The sequence below is a fragment of the Electrona antarctica genome, assembly GCF_951216825.1.
Source record: "Electrona antarctica genome assembly, chromosome: 8".
NCBI lineage: Eukaryota > Metazoa > Chordata > Actinopteri > Myctophiformes > Myctophidae > Electrona > Electrona antarctica.
Window position 1 is genome coordinate 25520482 of NC_136789.1, and position 17490 is coordinate 25537971.

The 17490-nt window shown below is 41.1% G+C and overlaps 2 protein-coding genes across 3 annotated transcripts; one reads left to right on the forward strand and one right to left on the reverse strand.

Annotated features, from left to right (window-relative positions):
• The first annotated feature begins 192 nt into the window (after positions 1–192).
• On the forward strand, positions 193–11365 carry LOC306927834 (dicarboxylate carrier UCP2-like). 2 transcript variants are annotated; one of them, XM_079507696.1, is made up of 8 exons: positions 193–277; positions 434–577; positions 7152–7360; positions 7692–7893; positions 8810–9007; positions 9115–9216; positions 9580–9760; positions 10479–11364. In XM_079507696.1, the coding sequence occupies exons 3-8, from the start codon at positions 7235–7237 to the stop codon at positions 10591–10593; spliced, it is 924 nt and encodes a 307-aa protein (XP_079363822.1). In that variant the 5' UTR covers positions 193–277; positions 434–577; positions 7152–7234; the 3' UTR covers positions 10594–11364. The 2 variants fall into 2 exon arrangements, with proteins under 2 accessions (XP_079363822.1, XP_079363823.1); XM_079507697.1 differs by lacking the exons at positions 193–277; positions 434–577 and adding an exon at positions 6049–6191 and having other exon boundaries at positions 10479–11365.
• A 1132-nt stretch (positions 11366–12497) lies between these two features.
• On the reverse strand, positions 12498–16423 carry LOC306928677 (dnaJ homolog subfamily B member 13-like; the record flags this gene model as incomplete). Its single annotated transcript, XM_079508947.1, has 8 exons — positions 16312–16423; positions 15889–15992; positions 15441–15602; positions 15164–15333; positions 14746–14859; positions 14274–14387; positions 13147–13223; positions 12498–12651 (listed from the first exon to the last, which is right to left on the reverse strand). Exons 1-8 carry the CDS (start codon positions 16380–16382, stop codon positions 12498–12500), a joined length of 966 nt encoding a protein of 321 aa, XP_079365073.1. The 5' UTR covers positions 16383–16423.
• Positions 16424–17490: the final 1067 nt, after the last annotated feature.

Genomic DNA, 17490 nt, shown 5'->3' on the forward strand with positions numbered 1-17490 from the left:
CAATTCCCAATTCCCCAGCCTCTCTACAAGTACTCCAGTAATGTGCATTCTATTGTTGTGCTAAAGATTTTGGGTGTTGCTGTCAGACACATGCATATCATCTTTAGGTGTCTGTGCAAATGAGGCCTCACAAGCAATTATGCCAGAGTACAAAACAAAGCACACAGCTGCCTTGCTGTGACGTGGTACTACTGGAGGTATAAAAGGCAGCAGCTCTTCTTCTCCCTCAGACCAGCGTTCCACCAGCATCGGCTCAGGTTTATACACATTTAGTTTGGTAAGACATTGTTCCTTGTTAAAACATTTTAGCCAATTGCATAACCTCCAAAATTCATGGAAACAAACTTAAACTTTTGAAAGTGATGTCAGCATTGTTGCTATTAATTATGTTTAGCCAAGATGCCCCTTTTAAACATATTTCTCTGTTTTTCAGAATTTGGAGTATGTTTTTTAGGAGTATACCTTTTGAACGGTTTTCTATGGACATACAAGAAAACCAATTCAAAGCTGATGGTAAATTCAGCCAGAGGGACACCTTTAGAGAATCTTGATCTCGTACTGATGATTATCATTTAAGGTAAGACTTTTTTAAAACAAAAATGTTCATGTTTTTATATAAATAGTTAAAGCTCTATTTTCAGATTTTTCTCATAGATCACTCAGGCATATGTTTGTTTAGCTTTATTAATTTAAATGGAATGCATATATGATACATGATCCTTAATTTAGCCCTGTCCCCTGCAATGGTCCAGAGTTAATATAGTTCTCGTCTTCTCGAGTCTAACCGTGCCTGTGCCAACTGTTATTTGACATTAGACTTAATTAGTATAGGCCTACTGTTAAGCGAAGCTAACGCATAGCGTAAAGACAACAACAATCCCAGCGCTAGCCGGTTCTGACGGAGGACAATAAAGGTGACTCAGAGAGCAGATGTAGGTTTGCTTCCTTAGACCACGGCTAGAGATAGCGAGTGTTTATTTCACGTCATTATATACACGTCAGACACAATTGGTACATCCGGTCATATGCTTTCAGTATAAAGGTATATATATATAAATAAATAGACATACATTACAATGATATATATACATATATATATACACAGGCAATTAATGATCATCATAATACATTCCAACACCCCCACTTGATCGTGAATTGATAAAGACAAAAAAAATAAACAACCAAACAATAAAAAAAAAAACCTTGGAGAAAAAAAACAAAAAAACCCTGGACTGTGTGTTATTCTCCAAACATAAAACCCTCAAAACTTCTCAATTGACACAGCCTGGCTGGTTTTGTCATGACATCGGCAACCATTTGTTCAGTTGGACAATATTCGAGAATCACTTTACCATCATTGACAGTTGATCTTACAAAGTGGTATCTTATGTCAATATGTTTTGACCTCTGTCTCTGTACAGGATTTTTAGCTAACGCTATTGTACCTTGATTGTCCTCGTAAATCTTTGGCTGCATATAATGAAATTCATCAATACATTGTAACAATTGAATCAAATACAAACACTCTTGTAGAGTTGCCGCTAAAGCCATGTATTCAGCTTCACAAGTTGAAAGTGCTACGGTGTATTGCTTTTTAGACCTCCATGAAATCAAAGGGCCCTCTGGGTTTAGGCTGACGCAATAACCACTAGTGCTACGTCTGTCACTTGCATCCTCTGCCCAGTTTGCATCACTATATGCTATCAAGCCTAGTTCCTCACATTTCCTATAGCATAAGGATTTTTCCCTGGTTCCCTTCAGATATCTCAGCACATGTTTCACTGTGATCCACTGCTCTTCTGTTGGTTTAGAAAAATATTGTGAAAGTTTTCCCACTACAAAACTCAGATCTGGCCTGGTACAAGTAGTCAAGTATATTAGACTTCCCACAACTTCCCTGTACTTTCTCACATCCCCCAATGACTCACTGCTGTCAGTGTAGTTCAGTTTTGCCTCACAGGGTGTTGTTCTTGGCTTGCAGTCCTGCATGTCAAATCTAGTCAATATTTTGTCAACATATTTCCTTTGTGACATAGTCACATAATGTTCACCCTGTTCAAAATCAATACCAATGAAATGTTTCAATTTGCCTAAGTCTTTCATTCTGAATTTTGCTGTAAGCATTTCTTTGACATCAATCATCACATTGTCATCACTTGCTGCAATTATTATATCATCGACCCAAAATAAAATGAACACCTTTTGATCCTTCATTTCCCTTGTGTAAACACAATAATCAACTGGGTTCTGAATAAATTGATTTTCAGTTAAAAAATCATGCAACATCTTGTTCCAATTTCTCCCTGATTGTTTTAAACCATACAAAGATTTATTTAGTTTACACACCAGCATGTCCCCATTATCAGATGTAACTTCATATCCCTCTGGTTGTCTCATGTAAATCTCAAAAACTATTGGTGCATGCAAATAGGCCGTTTTGACGTCCATTTGGTGTAAGATCATATTCTCTTGTGCTGCTTTTTGCATCAACACCCTCACACTAGTCTGGTTTGCCGTTGGTGAAAAAGTCTCTTCATAATCCACACCTGGTTTTTGATTGAAACCTTTGGCTACATAACGTGCCTTGAATTGTTTAGATTCATCTGCATTTGTTTTTAAAGCATACACCCATCTACCCCCCACTATTTCTTTGCCTTCTGGCAGTTTAGTCAGGGTAAACGTGTCATTTTCCTTTAGTGATTCAATTTCCTCATCCATAGCTCTTGCCCATAACTTAGAGTCAGGTGATGCCATTGCCTGCTTTACTGTGTGTGGCACATCACAAATGACTCTATAACAATAATCAAAGGTTATGTCATCTAGGTCATCAGATTTTACTTGACACTCATAATCCTCCAAATACTGAGGTGGTTTCACTTTTCTTCTGGGATATGTTGCACTCTGGCCACTGTCACCTGCCTGAGCACTGACCAAATCATCCATCTCCCCTGCTTCTTGTTCCTGTATCTCACTGGTTTGGCCATCTTCACCTGCCTGAACATTTGCCAAATCACTCATTTCAACAACCACCTCTTGTGTCTCGTTAGTTTCCCTATCTTCAGGGAGGTGGTTTACAGTCCTTCCCCCACTGCAATCATCATCCCATTCTGTTTGGGTCTGAATCTCAATGACATTCCTTTGAATGAACTTTACCAATCTGTGCTTATTTACCTTCCCAGTGTCGGGACAAAACACTAAATAGGCTGGGCTATTCTTATCATATCCCACAAATATCCCTTTTTCACATCGTGAATCCAACTTTTTCTTATTTTGTTTATATGCATAGCATGGGGACCCAAAAGTTCTCATTCTTGAAAGGTTTGGCCTCTTTCCTGTCAGCATGTAATATGGGGTCTGTCCTACACGCTTATTGAAACATCTATTTCGAATAACAGCAGCCGTCATTACCGCATATGTCCACAATTCCCTTGGTAATTTGCACTCAATCAGCATACATCTGGCCATCTCAAACAGCGTTCGCCAATTTCTTTCAGCTGTCCCATTCTGATGGGGTGAGTATGGAGCTGAGGTCTCATGTCTAATGGACTTTCCGCTTAACAATGCCTGAAAGTTACCAGAAGTATACTCAGTACCATTATCCGAACGAATACACTTAATTCTCCCATAAGGTGAAACATCGGCAATGTACTTCTCTGTAGCTTGGACTGTGTCACTCTTAGATTTCAAGAAATAAACAAAAGTAGCTCCTGAATAGTCGTCAGTAAATGCTAAAGCATATTTGAATCCGTCTTTAGCCGTTGGATCAATTGGTCCAGATAAATCAGTGTGTACAAGTTCTTTGATTGATTGATTGATTGAAGAATTTATTAACAGTTTGCAGAATTACAGTACATTTCAAGCACAAACTCAATACAAAGGCTGTTAACTGTGAGTGGACGACCCAATTAAGCATTACACTTGTTTCCAACAGGGTCCACCATGTTCAAATCATCAAAACATTTAGAGACGTACAAATAGACACTTCTATAGACAGAACAGGAATTCATCAAAAAAGAATTCATCAAAAAGGAGGTAAAAAGGGAAAAGAAAAATATACAGTGAGGGGAAAAAAAGGGGGGGGCGGGGGGGGGGGATTCACGTTCAGCTCCGTTAAATTGTTTGTTTTCCTTGGAGGAGCTGCGTTGGGTCCCCAAGTCGGCTCCGTGGCCGTACCTTGAGTTGGCTGTGTGGCCGTGACCATCTCTTGTGTTGTCCTTGCGTTGGGTCCCCAAGTTGGCTCAGTGGCCATACCTTGAGTTGGCTGTGTGGCCGCGACCGTCTCTTGTGTTGTCATTGCGTTCGTGTTTGAGGGATTCCGATTTTACAGGGGCCAGTTTCGAATTGCAGCCGTCCGTAGGTGCCCTTTGAGAGCGGTTTTGAAAGAGTCAAGGGATTCGCATGTCTTAATGACAGTTGGTAGGGCGTTCCACATTTTAGTGGCATAGGAGCGAAAAGAATTTAGTCCCTTGTTTGTGCCGAATCTGGGTTGTACATGGTTCGTTGCACTCCCTCTGGTGTTGTGGGTGTGGACTTCGTTAACATTAAGGAAGTATCTAGACAGGTACATGGGTATCTTGGTGGTGTATCGAATCTTGTGGACCAGACCCATTGCAAGATGCTGTACTCTGTCGTCGACCCTAAGCCATTCCAGCCTGTCTAATGCTGCTTTAGCTCTTTGGTCTGGTTCTCTATTTCGGCTCTGTGCAAATTTACCTTCTATACACACATCACATGACAACTTGGAAATATCAACCTTGCCTTTAATTTCCATACCAGGCCCGGTTCTTCCTACAGGCCGACGAAGCAACGGCTTCGAGCGCCATGGGGGAGAGGCGCAAAAAAAAAAAAAAAAACTTTCCCTCTTTCTTATTTAAGTTAAGGCTTTGTAATAATCAGGTCTGCTCTTTTTTCCCCTCTACATGTTATGGAAATATATTGTCCATTCTGATGTCTGAAGGTGAATGCATTAAGTACAATTTCATTTTAGAAGAGTATCAAGGGAACATTATGGCTTGGCTTTGGCTTCAGCCGTGCCAATGCAACCCCCCCGCCCCATCACCTCAATACGATTCATACACCACCTGTCTAGACAGCACCTATTGTTATCATAATTTCTCGAAATCAACACAACAGAGGTGTCACCTCCTTGGCAAGGGGAAACGAGCCTTGTCCACACAGGTGTCACCCCCATCTCTCCATGAAAGGAGTTCCCTGGATGTACAGAGCAAAGGTGTCAGTCGGGGTGACTTGCATATGCAATTCCATTTGCTCTGTATGCGTCTCTCCCGGAAAGGAGTCCCCTGGATGTAGGTACAGAGCAAATGGAATCACATTATATGCATAACTACACCAAAACCTCAGACAAATAGCTGATCTACAAGACAGCTATCTTGACAGCTATTGTCAAAGCTGATCTTTAATATAAATAGGTAGGTAGACTAGACATTATACACATTCAGGCCAGGAAAACTACTGCATGCAAAGCCTGCAAAAGGTTTTTACCTTGTTCACTGTACAGCAGCCATGTTTGAAAGGTGCTTTATAACTGTACTTACTGTTGTAATTAACCAGACAATTTCACAAAATCAAAATTCAAATCAAAATTAACATAACCGCAATGTAGACGCAGTAAAGTTTTATATCGTTCGCAAACTTAGGCGGGGAACAGCCCGCGACGTCCTCGTGTACCCGGCACCTAAATCTCCATATAGCAGCAGCCCCAGACGGCCGGTCCCACATCATGTCCCCCAGAGAGATGTCCCCTGCCCTATAGCTAGAGGAGCAGGTCCCTGGAGGTCTCCCCTGGCCCCTCCTCTTCACGTGACGCGAAGCAAATCAGACGTATAAAACCACCACTCACTTTCATGACACACCAGAAAGAATCCAATACAAAGTTCACCAGTGGCGAGGAGGAGGATTTATGATACAGATTAGAAAACAGGGACTTTGTATTAAAGTTTAGGGCAATTTTAGGCAATGACCACTGGAGGCCTACTTTAAAACGTTTTTTTTTTTTTTGCTTTGTTTTGTTTTTACATTTGGACCGTTTCCTTTAGCGTCTGCATGCGCGTCTTTTGTGGAATATTATTACGCGTATATTAGCCTCCTGCACTTTTAACTCAACCCCCGGGAAGAACGAAATGGCCTACCTACATCTGAGATACTTTTTCACGTTGGCCTTAGTACAAGTGGTAAGTAGCCTACCGTCAGTGTTATTTAAAGTAAACTATTAAACTGTTTAAAAAAATTAGGCTAACATTCATTTTTTACTCCAGCTTTTTAGTAAACAGAAACCTTTGTTCCAAATGTTCAGGTCGGATGCTAATTTCATCCAATCAAGAGAGAGAACCCATTTATCAGCTCAAATTTTATAGTATTCAAATTTATTCTGCTCATTCCACCAGTGGAAGCTCTGCTGTCATATATAGAGGAGAAAAAAGGCTATGACATTTTTATGACATTCAGGTAGCCAGAACAAGTTTGATTGATTGATTGATTGAAAATTGTATTAACAGTTTGCAGAATTACAGTACATTTCAAGCACAAACTCAATACAAAGGCTGTTAACTGTGAGTGGACGACCCAATTAAGCATTACACTTGTTTACAACAGGGTCCACCATGTTCAAATCATCAAAACATTTAGAGACGTACAAATAGACACTTCTATATAGACAAAGAACAGTACAGGAATTCATCATAATGGAGGTAAAAAGGGAAAAGAAACATATACAGTGAGGGAAAAAAGGGGGGGGGGGGGGCGGTGGGGGGGGATTCAGATTTTACGGGGGCCAGTTTCGAATTGCAGCCATCCGTAGGTGCCCTTTGAGAGCGGTTTTGAAGGAGTCAAGGGATTCGCATGTCTTAATGACTGTTGGTAGGGCGTTCCACATTTTGGTGGCATAGGAGCGAAAATAATTTAGTCCCTTGTTTGTGCCGAATCTGGGTTGAACATGATTCGTTGCACTCCCTCTGGTGTTGTGGGTGTGGACTTCGTTAACATTAAGGAAGTATCTACACAGGTACATGGGTATCTTGGTGGAGTATCGAATCTTGTGGACCAGACCCATTGCAAGATGCTGTACTCTGTCAAGTAAACAAGGATCCGCCAGTGTTATGTGACGGTCTCAATTGTTCTTCTTTTGTCTTCAGATTTAATTCCCAGCCGATCATCTCCATTTCACACACCGAACAACAACCGTCACATTTGAAGACATCTTGTTCAGTTTGTAAAAATGGTTGGATTCAGAGCTGCAGATGTTCCTCCAACGGCAGCTGTGAAGTTTGTGGGAGCTGGAACAGCAGCCTGCATCGCTGACCTGTTCACCTTTCCTCTGGACACCGCCAAAGTGCGGCTCCAGGTAAGCTAATGAAGTTTGGCCTAAATATACAGTAGAATGTTGGGTTGCTGGGTGCTACACTTGTGGAATTGTATATGATAAACTATACCCAATTGTGCATCTTACATAAATGCTTCAAGAAAAGGTGATTGGTGAATATACTCAAAATCTTAATATTGTTTTCTCTACATGTCTGCCTCAAACCTATAAAAGACTGATGCACTAGAACCTGTTTCTGGAGATCTGAAATCCTGCACATGGCCCCTCCTGACATTTCAATCTATATACTCTTAACCCCCATGCTTCTGTTGACGTTGTGTTTTAATGTTTTATGACCATTTAACCTGCACAGCTTCAGGGGGAGAGTGGAAGCTCCTCGGCTGCAGGAAGGTATCGGGGTGTGGTTGGCACCATCACCACAATGGTCCGTACAGAGGGACCCAGGAGCCTTTACAATGGCCTGGTGGCTGGCCTCCAGAGACAGATGACCTTTGCCTCTGTGCGCATTGGACTTTATGACTCTGCAAAACAGTTCTATAACAAAGGTTCCAACGGTGAGTCCATATCCCATTTCATCTTTGTTACTCCAGTTAGATCTGAATTGTTTTGCAAAAATTGGCTTCCTGGTGGCACTATAACAGGCCAATGTGAAACATTTGGAGCAGAGGTTCTGCTCTGGCATCCAGGGAGTGTGTGCACAGTTTCACGTTGATCGGGCCAACGGTGTGGAGATTAGCTGTTCACAGACAGACAGATGGACGAACGGATGAACAGGGGGCAAAACACAGTCTCAGCCATGCCTTCGGCCTGGCGGAGACAATTAGACTTAAGCCATTTAAAAAATAGCAAAAATAACTGATGTGTTGTGAGCATGTTGGCTAGTTTTGCGATGCCTTGCTCGGCGGCCTGATGACAGGCAATGCTGACAGGCTGACCTTTAGACCTTTTTGTTGCTCTTCCTGATACACTGTGGATTATACCAGGGACCAGTTGACTTGGAGTTTAGCTCTTCTTGAACCACCCGCGGACTATACGCACGTTGAACAATGTTGCACCTTGAATATAGTCCTAAACCTGAAAATGTCCGTGCACCTTATATATATATATTGCACAGCACACAGCGGCTGCTATGCTCATGCACCTTATCTCAGGTATATGTTTGTTTTCTTTCTTGTGGAAAAGAGACCCTTATTTGTGTTTTAGTGTAAATAAGATAAGAGGGACCCTACGGCTGTGCCGTTTGTAATTTAGCTAAAAGAGACCCTACGAGTGTGCTTTGTGTGTTTTCTTATTTATCTTCTTGTCTTCATCTCCTCCCCCCCCCTCTTCTTCCCTCTCTATGTTTATATATAACACGATGGGAACTATGCACAAAAACGAATTTCACCCACTTTCTTATTGTAAAACTGTGACAATAAAGATGATTCTGATGATAAATATAATAATATATCTATAAAATGTTTTCTTCAGATGTAAGCATTGGAAGTCGGCTGCTGGCAGGATGCACCACTGGGGCTATGGCGGTGGCGTTTGCTCAACCCACAGATGTAGTGAAGGTTCGCTTCCAGGCACAGGCCAGGTCTTCTGGTATTGGCAGACGCTATAAAGGCACTATTGATGCCTACAAGACCATCGCTAAGGAAGAAGGCATCCGTGGCTTGTGGAGAGGTAGCTTAATTAATTGCACTACTCACTGTATTTATAAGCATTTGGTGTACTCAGTACTGTATGCATTGTACTTACGTTATTATGTTCTACCTTTTCTGTGCTTTCAGGTACTGGTCCAAACATCGCACGTAATGCAATTGTTAATTGCACTGAATTGGTGACATATGACTTCATTAAGGATACACTTATCAAGTCCACTTATATGACAGGTGAGACAAAGAACAATACAATACAAATATTGTAGCCTAGTTTCTTTCTGTCATTATGGAGTCCAAAGACCAATCTTTTGGTAATAATAATTAATGTATAATTAGGATTGAAATGGAACCTTACAGATCTGTAGCTCAGAGAGTGTACAAGGGTCTATTTGGTTCCATTTGTACACTCAGAGTTAAATTAACAGTGAGGACCACAATCTACAATGCGGAATGGGGTCCGAGAGATACAAATCCTGCAGGGAGCCTGTGGCTTAATCCCTAATTGCATATCAAACTGGGGGTCGTTGAAATTAAAAGGATTGAGAATGAAACTCTAGACATTTTATAACTTTTACCATTTATTCTTCTATACAGATACTCTGCCCTGCCATTTGGTATCTGCTTTTGGCGCGGGCCTGTGCACCACTGTGATTGCTTCTCCAGTTGATGTGGTCAAGACACGATTCATGAACTCTGCTCTTGGCCAGTACAGTGGTGTCCTCAACTGTGCTATATCCATGGCCACAAGAGAGGGACCTTTTTCTTTTTATAAGGGGTAAGCGATGTCCTGATATAAAACTGTTAGATGTACACAAAATGAGAAAGAACATACGCACACTAGTTTATCGAGCTCCGAGACTTACTTTATTTAGAGGCAACAAATTGCAAAGTTTCGACCAAGGTCTTCATCAGGCAAATTTGCCTGATGAAGGAAGACCTTGTATAGGTCGAAACGTTGCAATTTGTCGTTGCAAGTCTCGGAGCACGATAAACTAGTGTGCGGATGTTCTTTCTCTTCCTTGATGTTTTGCCTTGATGTCTGACATTCAGCACCTGGCCTAAATATAGGCATTGAGATGTGCACACAATCTTCTCTGTGAGATGTACACAACATAAAATAAATACAGTTGGAGGCCATCGATATTGTCCTTTTCTTTTTGCTGAGGTTTACGTGATCTGCGCAAAAGGACAGTTAACCCATTTTGGGCGGGAACCCCTTTTGGTGTTTTAAACATTATAATTTAGCTATTGAAAAATAGCAGATCTACAAGCTCATAGCACGCCACCGAGTGGCGCGCTATGAGCTTTGTAGGTCTGCTATTTTTTAAAAATCGTGAAAATATTTATTTCAGAAAACTGGAGGATTTAGAAGGATTTTTTTAAAATTTTGAGGTCAGGCCTAAATGGGTCAAATGGACAATATCGGTGGCACCCACCTGTACATTTGTCATGTCGAATGGCTCAATCTAACATCATGCCCTCCCTTCATTCAGGTTCATGCCATCCTTCCTGCGCCTGGGCTCTTGGAACGTGGTAATGTTTGTCACATATGAGCAGTTGAAGCGGGCCATGATGATGGCGCAACACAAATACTCAACTCCACTATAACAGCTGCTGCTGACTGCCTTATGAGTCAGTCTACCATACTGGAGAGCTGTTGTTGTTGTTGTTGTTTACAGTTTCTCACCTTCACTCTCAGTCCCATGCACGTGTGACAAAAGCTCTGCAATAAATTGTGTCGAAATGTAATTTTATTTTAAATCTAAAGAGTTATGTCCAGATGGCAACACTTATATAAAGTGAAGCTGTACTCAATTAAGACTCTGTTTGTATTATGTGTCACATGACAAAAATAGCAGATCTACTACAAACGGCGAGCTTGTACAGTACATCTGCTATTTATGATGTGATGCGTGATGCGTTACTATGGTTCGAGAGTTATCATATAGTCCAATAAACAGGCAGTAAACATAAGTCATGGAATCATATATTTAATGATTTCCCGGGATACTTATCCCAAAATGAATGGTCATGTGATATGACACTACACTTCCGCTACACTTCCTAACCATCTGTCCATTGTACCAAGACATCAGAGACACATACTTCCCACAGATTACAACCACACACAGAGATTTTGAAAAAACTCCCATATCTGCTGGGCGAAGTACAACAATGTGCAAACACAGCAGCAAGATTTGTGAGTTGCTGTGATAGAAGGATATCAAACGGAACACAACCACCCTAAAGACTAATCATTGTGTATATTCCTGCACTATACCTGCATCCAGTGATCTTGGTACAATATAGAAATTGATCTATTGAAGATTCTGACGTTCAAATGTACATATTTTTTGTTTTGATTGTATTGACGTATTGTTGTATTGTGCTTTCTGCTTTGGCAATGTAAACGTATGTTTTCTCATGCCAATAAAGCCCTTTGAATTGAATTGAATTGATATGCATATGAACAGCAAAGGCATAGATGATAGCAAATACGACCTGTTACATCACAAATCAGATTGGCTCATATCAGTCCGTTGATCGGGGCGCCCCTGGAAGTGGGACAGAAGGCTCGTCTATCCTGGAGAATTCTGACGTGTCTCTACTTTTTCAGACACTATATAGACATCTTTCTGTCGCTCTGTGACCTTGCTTGAGCACAGCTAGGGTGCACACTCTTAGAAGTAATGGTAACTGCTTAAAAGGTCTACTTTATCCCAACATGCGTCATATAAATCAAGCCAGTCATAAACTACTGTATCATGAACTACACTACCGTAGCGGTAGTTTGTTTAACAGGGGTGCCCGAACCTTTTTCAAAGGGGGCCATACAAGGAAATATTAAAACAAACACCCAAGGGCAATCCTATAATCAAATGTACCTTTGGACAATACAAAAAGTCTAATTTAAACAATTTTCCTTAACTATCATCATCAATATTAATATCAATATCAACTCACATTTCCAAATGTAACCAGACGTGCAATGTAAAAAATGTAATAAAATAGCCTTTCTTTGACCCCTTCAGAATGAGACAACAATTAAGGATCAAGGAATCCTGACAAATTATACTCTGGGAAATGCTCAGTTTAATAAAAAACTTCCCATACTTTTGGGTGGGACATTAATAATACAATTCAGGGCCAGCCGGGGCGCCTGATGGAGGGGAACGGAACTGATTGGAATAACGTGTTCCTTCCACGCGCTACGTCCAACCAGGGAAACTCCCCCCTGTCAGGTGTAAAGGAGCAACTTGGACACTCAGGCATGAAGGAAGCATGAGTTCAAGTCCGTTGCTCTCCCCATGTTCCCCATATATTGGGACTAGGTTGGCGGAGGGTGTGTAGAGCCCAGGATCACATTAGATAATTGACACAGGGGTGAAAAATGGGTTACAAAATCGTGGGATAAAAATTATTAAAAAAAAAGAAAAGAAAAATACAATTCAGGTATGAAGCCGCGGGCCGTATAAAATTCGTCCCTGGGCCGCTCTTTGGACACCCCTGGTTTAGGAAGCCAGAGCCTGTTTAATCACACGCTTCCTTTCAGCAGAGAGCTTCTGGGGGAATTGGGTGTCAAAGACAATGATTAGGTTGCCTCTTCTGGATGGGTCCTGGGACAGCGGCATTCCTTCTCCAGTCACCACTTTATTGTACTGGGGGCTGGGTAAGAAAGTCAAAGTCAAGTCAAAGTCATACGATTTGTCACACACGTTACCGCAGTGAAATTTGTTCTCCGCATTTGACCCATCTCTTGGAGCGGTGAGCCGCAGCGTGCGGCGCGCTCGGGAATCATTTGATTAGTAGATTTGACCCCCAATCCAACCCTTTGATGCTGAGTGTCAAGCAGGGCGGCATTGGGTCCCATTTTTACAGTCTTTGGTATTACCCGGCCGGGGATCGAACCCCGACCCCCCAGTTTCAGGGCGGACACTCTAACCACAAGGCCCCTGAGCTGGTTAAGATGTGATAGACAAGAACACATTCATTCCAGATATTCACATAGAATGCATTATTTAAATGTATGTTATTTCAATTACCTTGTGATTATGCCTAGCAGCTCAAACAGCATGTCTTAGTATTATTCTGGGATAATTACAAATAATATAACTATTTGATCTGCAATATCAGCAGCATCCATGATAGCAGAGCACTTACTGCACGATGTCATTGATAGGAATGTTGAGCAGCCTGCCACCTAGTGTCTCCACATCCACAGAGAAGCCAGTCAGAGCCTGCAGGAAAGGGAAGAAACATGTAGAATAAAGCATCCACAGAGAAGCCAGTCAGAGCCTGCAGGAAAGGGAAGAAACATGTAGAATAAAGCATCCACAGAGAAGCCAGTCAGAGCCTGCAGGAAAGGGAAGAAACATGCAGAATAAAGCATCCACAGAGAAGCCAGTCAGAGCCTGCAGGAAAGGGAAGAAACATGCAGAATAAAGCATATCGTTGCTGTCGGGTGGAAACCTTGTAAAACCGTTACCGATCCAGAGTAGTTATTATTTATTCATTCACAACCTTTTGTAAATCATTTTTATTGGTTCAATATTTATAAAACACACTTAACCATTTGTCTTTCACTTAGTTTCGCAAGTTTTCCAAAATAGCAATTATGAGTCAGCTATTTTCAAATGAAATGTGGATATACACGATTTCTGACCGACAGCGATGATGATGATATACTATACAGACATGCAGCAAAGGTCATCATGAACGGGACTCAAACATGCGACGCGCTGTCAGGCCAGAGCCTATGATGTTTAAAAAGCAGGTGGCTTGGCACATCCAGTTCCTTGTTGGTGCTGGACAAAAGGTACAGTAGATACTGTACAGAGAAGGAGAAGTCTGCACACAGTCTTTGCTCCAACAGTGTTTCTTTTGTTAAAACACCATTTCATTCAGGACACAACGTTTCGGGTGCTAGTGCCACTATCACCTGATGAAGGCAGTTCACGGCCGAAACGTTGTGTACTGAATTAAATGGTGTTTTAACAAAATAAACACTGTTGGAGCAAAGACTGTGTGCGGACTTCTCCTTCTCTGTACAGAGCCTATATGTGGCATGCGCCTGGACCACTAGGCCAGCGGGCAGTTGGCACCCCAATAAACAGTGAACTTGAGTATATAATTAAGAATGACTAAGTAAGAAATACAGAAGTAAAAAGGATTTTTTTTTTACAGTGGATAAAATATAAGAGGAAAGCATGAGGAAAAAAATGAGACTATTATTATTATTATTGCAGATGTACAATAGAAATGGTTTTGACCTTTCAAACCTGACTCACCATTTCTAGAGCGATCTGTGCCTTGTACACCAGGTCATTCTTTTGTCTAACAAAGCAAGGATGACTCTTCTGTCGCACTATGAAGATGATGTCAGCAGGAATACTGTTTGGCCCCTGAAGGCAAAAGGTGACCATACATTTGCACTTTTACAAAAGTAAGCCTTTGGAAATAATTGGTCTATGTTATATGGGCCTATAATTGGTCTGTGTGGGTTTTCTTTTTAAAGCATCACTAAATGATTAAACTATGAAAATATCAAAAACACTATTTATGAGTGTCATATTTAAAATAATTATTATAAACACATCATTGATTTCATTCAATAATTGATTTCCTGTTAGACAGAGTGAATGAATTGTTAATACACTTACCTCTAGCCGCACCAACAATATACTACTATACCAAACTGTTTGTTAATTATGCACATAGCAACAGAATTATGCAATATTGTTTACATTTAACATACTGTACCTGGTCGCCCTCCTGGGGGAAAGTTATCCTTGTGCCTTCATTCCAGCCAGGCTTTACAACAATAGTCAATATCTTATCTCTGATGCTGGAGGTGTATCCATCCTCGTTCATTACCTGGGTAAAAAAAAAACAAGACATTATTTTATTATCGTTCCCCCAAACAAGGTTATTGTCCTTCATCCATCTTTAAGTGCACAGGAGCTCTAGTTTGCATCATGGATCATCCAATCTACACAGTCAAATCCTGTGTTCATCTTTGAGAGTGGCCATTTGTACACTATTGGGTACTGACTACTTTAATGTGTATTATTAATTCAATGTTAAAGATAAAAACAATAATGTCACAAGATGTATCTGTATGTCACAAGCTGTATCTGCATTTGAGCCAGATAGAATAGTTGATGTACATTATCCTTACCCTACGAGATATCTTAATCTTTTTTGTGCATCCATGGAAGAGGTCATCCAGGGACAAGTGAAGATCTCTCTCTATGGGAGGATCCTGTGTTTTCACTGCTCTGCCTTTGCCTTGCTGCTGCACGCCATTCAATCTGACTGCCATCTCATCCACATCTTTTGAGTGGAAGTCTTACAATAACATTACAATACTTGTCTTACTCTTAAATATCAATATACGATATATCAATAGAAAAACTGTACAATTGTGTTTAACTGGGTCAGAATGTTTCCTTTACCTGCAAATGGATTGTCACCTCCAAAAAACAGTTGAAAGGTTTTCGCTGGGTTCCCATGATACACATATCCAGATGTCCAAGCACCTGCTGCTCCAAACTCTGGCGGGATGCCACCTTTTAGTCCCTCCTCTCCAAACTTGTCATAAATAGCTTTCTTGCTAGCTGAAATTTAAAAAAAGAAAAGAAAAAAAGGGTCTATATAATCCTGCGATAGGAGAATGTAAAGATTTAATAAATGAATGCCTTGGAAAATTATGGAAAATGTGGACATATTATTGCTTATAGCAGCTTTAATGTGCACATGCACATACACCAAAATGACAAAAGTACCATCTTTTGTTAACTATTTTGGTAGTCATTGTTTTGACTCAATGTCTATGCTCCTTTCCTGTGATTATACGTTAGGCTATTGACTCTTAAAAGATCGTTCTCAATTTAATCTGCTTACGGTCGCTTAGGACATCATAGGCTTCCGCAAGTTGATGGAATTTCTCCAGGGCTCCAGGTGACTTGTTTGTGCTTGGATGATACTTCAGCGCCAAACGTCGATATCTAGCCAGATTGAGTGACAAATGGTTAGAAATCATCATCATTAAGTGGTCATCTCAACATTTTACACCAATATAAAACATCACCTTAACCCATTTTGCTGTTAGCATCATGTTATGCTTTAGCTATTGAAAAATAGCAGATCTACAAGCTCATAGCGCGCCACCGAGTGGCGCGCTACGAGCTTGTAGGTCTGCTATTTTAGAAAAATCGAAGAACGACTGACATAGAAACATAGCTTTTTCAGAAAACTGTCAGGATGTAGAAGACATTTTTAGAATCTGATCTCAGGTCAAAATGAGTTAAGGACATCTAAACTTACGATTGTTTGATAATTGCATCAGTCACAGTTCTGTTTATTTCCAATGTTACATAGTAATCCACTCCCATCATGAAATGATGCTTATTCTTGACAAATGGTAGCTAGACATAATATCCCATCTGGAAGCAGTTCGTTTTTGTTTCGTTTGGTTGCCATGGAGACACCAAACAGAGCACATTACCAGTGTGGAACAGCAGTGGTCTATGGGTATTGTAGTGCATAAGTAGGCTGTTATGGAAATAATACATGTCCATCCGGGTGAATGTATATCCTAGAAGTTTATTCAGAAGAACAGCAACGAGCAAACAACATCTATTCAGTCTAGCAGGCTTAGCCTGTATCACTCAAACTGTCTCTCTCAGTACATCTCTCTCTCGTCGTCTCCATCCCACCCCCCCCCCCCCCCCCCAGCTTCTCCGTAGGTCCTCTCTTATACCCCAGAAGCAGGTCCATAGATAAACATGACCTTCACAAAGGTACAATACAATACAGACGCCCTGACTGTCGCCCCCTCCTGAGACAGGGACTACCTAGTGATACCTAGCCCAGCAGGGTCTCATAACAAACAATAGGTGTGACATGGTCTTTTACATACAGCTTGATCAAAGGGTTGATTGGATTAAGACAGGCTTTCAGGCGGTGTCGTTGCTCACAGACACGACCAGACAGACTATCATGGAACAATATACTATACTGATTTGAATCTTCATATTTCCCACAAGGCCTAAGCCACTACTGCAAGAGCCAGCTATGATATAATAGTTAATAGTCTATTTAAAAGTTTTTGTTTGGTTGCTATGCAGTCACCAAAGAGCATAACTGCAGTGGTCTATAGACATAATTTAGTATTGCAGAAGTAGACAATATATGGTATTATAGTTATTACAGGCTAATAACCCACATCACCAGTTGTAAATTATAAAAGTCACACCCGTGTGAAGTGAGGGGCGCTCTTATCATCGTACATCATCATACATCACATTCTGTGCTCAACCAATCAAATCATCACAGATGTCATTCCGGCCAATCACTTTGGGTGCTTCCACACAGTTGAGTCACAAAGATGCTTCTTCACCCACGCTGCAACTGATGCAGGGGTAAAGCGTTTCCGGTTTTCTGGCCGACGTTGCAAGTTGCAGCGTGGGTGGGGCTTCATTTCCATCTACCAGCGATATAAAA